General features: G+C 41.8%; 2 protein-coding genes across 7 annotated transcripts in view; both read right to left on the reverse strand.

Annotated features, from left to right (window-relative positions):
- plekha5 (pleckstrin homology domain containing, family A member 5) overlaps positions 1 to 6,000 on the reverse strand; it is a 429,638-nt gene that overhangs the window by 420,353 nt on the left and 3,285 nt on the right. The gene's annotated exons all lie outside the window — the stretch shown is intronic.
- The window catches only part of LOC138748689 (phosphatidylinositol 4-phosphate 3-kinase C2 domain-containing subunit beta-like), a 90,144-nt gene that overhangs the window by 83,684 nt on the left and 460 nt on the right, over positions 1 to 6,000 (reverse strand). The window contains exon 2 of the mRNA XM_069909296.1: positions 4,612 to 4,706. Coding sequence (XP_069765397.1) covers positions 4,612 to 4,706 — 95 coding nt within the window. The remainder of the gene's footprint in view (positions 1 to 4,611; positions 4,707 to 6,000) is intronic.

Below are 6,000 nucleotides of genomic sequence, written 5' to 3' on the forward strand. Positions count from 1 at the left end.
AAATCAATTTTGGAGGTCGATGACCTTTTGTCACAGTTTCATTGATGTCAGCAACTTGAAACATTAAGCTTTCCCAGCTCCATAGATGCTGCCTGATCAGCTAAATACTTCTAGCACTTTTTTGACTTTCACCATATATTTTGGCATATAAGTCGACCAGCAGATAGGTCAACCCCCCCCTTCCCTTTTTTAGCCTCATTTTTTGGGATCTCCGGACCTCCCAGAAACATCCCAAAATGTTTTGAAACACCCCAATCGCAAGTAACAAATCTGTAAATTAAGTAATTAAAAAAAAAACACCTCGCCCTACCGGACAGCAGCGGTGATGGCCCACGGAGCTGGAGCGGCGCCATCATGCTCCTGGCAGGAGCAAGAACCTTGGCCAACCAGACAGGAGAGGTGAGAGTGACCTCAGGCAGGAGCGGTTATGGTGGCGCCCAGCAGTGGGGAGGGGTTAGGGAGCGGCGGCAGTGGTGGGGAGGTGCTACATCAAATTGACGACAATCTGTTTTTTTTTAATGGTCTCAAAAGAATATCTGGCGTATAAGTTGACCTTCCTTTTTGAGAATTTTTTTACGGTTTCACGACTCGAATTACACGCTGAAATATATGGTACTTTCCAGCATCGACAGTTTTTATTTTGCTTTGGTATATGGATTGCATTAACAAATCTTCCAATATCCATCCAAAATCTGCTTTGTGTTTTAGAGCAAGAACATTGTTCTTTCCTTAGAAAAGCAGGAATGGAAATAAGAGCAAATGGAAAGTTAATGACTACTGCTTGCGCAGGTGCAATGAGACAGCTCTATGGGCATGGAGTTGAACATGAAAGTCTGCAGATGCTGGGGTCGAGTGCCAATACACAACTGTGCTGGAGAAGCATAGCAGGTCACAAAGCATCCATAGGGTGTAAAGGGTAACATTTTGGACCTTGGCGTGCCGCTTGGAAGCAAGTGGAGCAAATGGTACAGAGTTACGTTGAGTTTCAATTCCAGCCTGCAGCACTGATTTGTGGGTACTGATGATTAGGGCTCACAGAGTCTTACAGTTCACTTCCCATCTCTTTTGATACATGTTCAGTCAGCCGTGAAGCTCGTTCTCAATTATCCGGGCCTGGATTGGACAGAACTTTTTAAAAAAATTTAATCCAAGTCTACCTCTCTCCTTCTGCTGGCTGTGTACTGATATGGAAAGTAGTTTGTGGTAAATGAGTTGCTCCAAGATTGGAACACCCAAACTAAAATAGTTGGGTTCATGTTTCATCTGCAACTCCACCATTCTTCACATTTTCATCCACACAGTCATTTGTGGTGACTCCGTCACTTCACCTCCCCACTGGAGGAACCACTCGGTAGAGGGGTGGCTTTATATTCAGATAACTGCTCAGATAAATTACCGGATTTGTTTCTGCTTTCCCCTTAATCTCATAGCAAATGAAAACGAGAAGCTGGAAGGACTCCGCAGGCCAGGCAGCGCCCATGGAGCGAAATGGACAGTCAAAGTCTTAAATTTAAATCTTTAAATTTAGATGTGTAGCACAGTAACAGGCCCACGAGCCCATTCCGCATAGTTATACCCAATTGACCTCAAACCCCCAGTACGTTTCGAACAGCCGGAGGAAATCTAATGCACCTGGATGAAACCCAACCCAACACAGGGAGAACACACAACTCCTTACAGAGAGCGCTGGATTTGAAACCCGGTCACTAGCACGGTAACAGTGTTGTGCTAACCGCTACACTCCAAAAGGGTCAGGACCCTTCTGCAAGACCAGAGGAGATGTATAAAGGCACTCAATTCTCATCGATCACTCTTGGTCACCCATCCAAAAAAATAGTTTAACTTCCATTGCAAATTTAATGACTTTCCCTGTGCACCTTGAGTGAAATATGTTCCTGATCTGTAGTGTTAGCGATAAATTGGGTGCGTTTAGGTGTTGAAATACAGTTCAAAATAAAATCTCTCTCAAACCTCATGAATCTCTTGGTTTGTACATCATTGTGCCTTGTGATGGAAAATGGATGACTCATCATGTCAATTCAGTTAAATCAAAAGCCAGGACAAGTTGGGTTTGACCAAAGACAAATGATTAAAGTCCAATATTCAAGCAGGATTTAGCAGCATATTTATAAAAGATGCTCATCAAAACTGTTCATTCATTACAAGCAACTTATTGTCATTACTGCAGATTCACAATGAATATCCAGGACATTTTAAAGCCAAAATGCAAATGATATGTGCTCCGAACAATTGCTAATAAAGAATGAGCCTAATGTTTCATTTGCTTTGCAGGTGGGCAAATAGATTACATCACAACAGAGTCTGACAACCTAAAGTGTCTTGATGTCAAATCAATTACAACGATAAACCATTCCCTGGGGTGTTATAGCCAAAATTAACCATTCTGTTTTCCAGTGTACATACTGAATGGAGAACAATCTATTTGAATCAATTTAAAATAAAAATTCATTTAGTTTGTTTGAATACTGACTTCAGCAGAAGTGACAACTTTGTATCACCATGAAAGAATATACAATGTACAGAGAGCCATTTATGCTATTGTGGACGCGCAGTCTTCTGTAAAGCAACCAAACTGACCCCATTTTATACGCATCCATGAGTTTTAAGCAAGTTAGAATGGATAACACTGATGTAATGCATCACAGTAAACTTAAGATAAATTCCCAATAATCTTTTATGACCAAAAAATGTTAAACCCATGCACCCTTGAAACTGATGACAGAATCATATAGCACAGAAACAGGCCATTCAGCCCAACTCATGTCAACCAGTGAGCTCCCTTCTGAATTATCTTCATCATTCAGTATTATCCATAACTTTCTTAGCCTTAAATTTTCATAAATGCCCAGTGAATTCCAAGGGCGAAGAAGGACTCTGCATATCCCTTTTGAGTTCCTTCCTCTTTACCCTCTTGTTTTATCTACCCCTGATAGGGGCAATCTTCTCCTGCAGTTCTATCGTATCTATCCCCCCCACAATTTTATATATCTCCATCATAACCCCTCTTCATCTCCTCTGCCCCAGAGAGATCAGACCAAGCATCTCTGGTCTCTTCATAAATGAACTGCCCCATCCCAGTTCACAACCTGGCGAATTCCCATTGGACCCTCAGCACTGTCACATCCTTCCTATACCTTGGTGATTGGAACTGTATGTAATGCTCTAGTTGAACTATGTCCAATATTTTATGAAGTTGGAGCTTATCTTCTCTATTTCTGACTATTGAAGGCCATCAGTCTTCCTGATCACATTTCCTACTCAAAGTGGCACTTTCAAGGATCGATGGGCTGTACATCGAGGTCCTTTTGTTCCTTGATACTCTCTATGATCCTACCATTTCTTTGTTTCTTTGGAAGTTTGTGTTACATGTTTAACTTAATCCACATCTCACCAGAGCACTAAGCACGACCATTGACTGGTAAATGACAATGCCTGGAGTCTTGAGTCAATAAGAGGACAAGGCCTTTATTTCAGAATCTCAAGTAAGCTGCATGTGCTTCATCTGGTTCTAATAAGAAGATAAGAACATAAGGAATAGGAGCAGGAGTTGGCCATCTGGCCCATCGAGCCTGCTCCGTCATTCAATTAGATCATGGCTGATCTGATGATAGGCTCATCCCCACCTACCTGGCTTTTCCCCCATATCCCTTAATTCCCCTACTATGTAAAAATCTATCCAGCCTTGTCTTAAATATATTTACTGAGTTAGTGCCCACTACTTCCATGTACAGTGAATTCCATAGATTCCCCAGCCTCCGGGAAAAGCATTTCTTCTTCATCTTATATCCTGAATCATGAGGCTCTGCCCCTAGTTCAGGTCTTCCCCTCTTATGGAAATGACTTACCTACTCTATCTTACCTATGTATACCTTTCATACGTTTCTATAAGATCCCCCCTCATTCTTCTAAATTCCGACGAGTACAGTCCCTGATGCCACAATCTCACAAGGATCACAGTTGCTGCCTCAGAACTTCCATGATCAAGGTTCAATCTTGACCCTTGGTGCTGGCTGTGTGGAGTTACCCTGCAACCATATAGGTGTCCTCTAGTTTCCTCCCACATGCAAAGGTGTATGGGTTGGTAGACTAATTGACTACTGCAAATTGTCCCTTGTATGATGGTGGAGGCAGAATCAGGGGGTCCTGGTGGGAATGAGGGGAGAATAAAATGCTCTTATTGTGGGATTAATACAAATGGAAACATGCAAGCCAGTATGGATTTGGTCAGCTGAAGGCGCTGTCCAACGTTTAGGCTTGCTGAGAATCGGACGGTAAATCTCGCTGAGATAAGACTAGGTGATGGTGTCATCTGGCAGGATAAGAAAGAGACAGCAGGTAGAGATTTTTTGGGAGGGCTTTATTTGCCTCTTCATAAAAATGTTCTGAAAGCAAATGGACTTGCCTTGAGAAAGGATTCCCCTAAAGAGTGCTGGGTATCATTTGTGGAGAGTGTGGCTGGGCTGTCCACCTTGAGGTTCCAGAATGGGAAGTAAATCAGTTAAGATCCAGGTGCGTCATGGTCCAATTAAAATTTAGAGACCTACTTTCTTGGTGTCCTTGACCATTACAAAGTTGATAACTTTGACTTACCAGTACAACTGATGAGCCACCCGGGTACTCCTGATTGAACGATCGACTAAGAGTTCCACAAGTGGGCTGTTAAGATGCCATTCAAACTTTATTGCCTGGTTAAAAATGAAATGGTCTTTTAAAAGCAAATTCCAAGAAGTTTATCTGTCAACATTTCCAATTTTTGTCACCTATGTTATTAAATGTTACAACTCATTCAATTTTTACAGACACGATTACTGATTCATATTTTGACCTTAGGTCAGAAGCCACAGGGCCAATGGGTAGGTCCATTCCTGTTTGACATGTTTAAATGTGACATCTCAAGGCTTGTCAAAAACAACCCCTGCCTCCTTTCAAAATGCAATATGCTACCACTACTTGTCACTGAAACCAACCCCTGGTGAAATTCTAAAATGGCATGTTCGGGGGGTCACATTCCTCCGTCCAATCCATTCATTTCCTCTGAGGATAGTTCACACACACCACTGCGAGCTTCCCACTGTGTTTGCATGTCTATCAAGTATAAAGTCACATCGTGGTTTCAAATCTAAATCCAAGATTCATTCCCCTTGTGCCCTGTTATTTCCCCGGCTTTGCAAGTGCAGATTGAATGTGATTGTAAATCATAGTTAACAGGGCAGTGCAGGCAGTTAATAATCTGGATCTTCCAGGAAACAAGATAAATGTGATGGTAAATTTGCCAGATGTGTATGCGTATCCAGTAAAATTTTAAAAAGCCCCCCCATCGGGGAGTATTGATATTGGCAATCAACATATGTTAAAAATAATTACACTTAAAACATAATATTAGATGCAGCTTGTATTATAGCTTTGAAGGGTAGCATTACCATTGAACATCCAGAGCTACTGGATGACTTACTGCCACTGCATTTCCTGGATGGTAGATTTTGGTCATTAATGAGAGCTTGATTTCAACTCTGCGTCAGTAAACGTTGACTTGATGGCGTGCCACTGACCAGGAGGAACTAAATGATTTTTAAGTCTGCAGATCAATATTGCTTCGTACTTATGGGTGAAGGAGCTTCACAATCAATGACTTACTGCTGGGAGGACCAGCATTTACAGTATTACCTAATCCTAATTGCCCTTGAGGTGCTGGTGGTGATAAGCCACCCTCTGGAATCTCTGCCATCCTTCCACAGAAGATGTTTGCACAATGTTTCTGGAAAGGGAGTACAGTATTTAATGCAGAAACAGTCGTCAGATGTGCTCAAAAATAATGTATCAAATACAGTAAATGGAAGTTTTATTTCGCTTTTGGTCAATTTAAATATTCTTTCATCTGCATTTCTGGAAGGCATTTTGATATCACTGAATCTTTCGAATATGAATACCTCTGCAGTTCAATCCTTCACATCGACACACTGTCCCTGATGACACCTCCTG

This window comes from Narcine bancroftii, chromosome 13, assembly GCF_036971445.1.
Source record: "Narcine bancroftii isolate sNarBan1 chromosome 13, sNarBan1.hap1, whole genome shotgun sequence".
NCBI lineage: Eukaryota > Metazoa > Chordata > Chondrichthyes > Torpediniformes > Narcinidae > Narcine > Narcine bancroftii.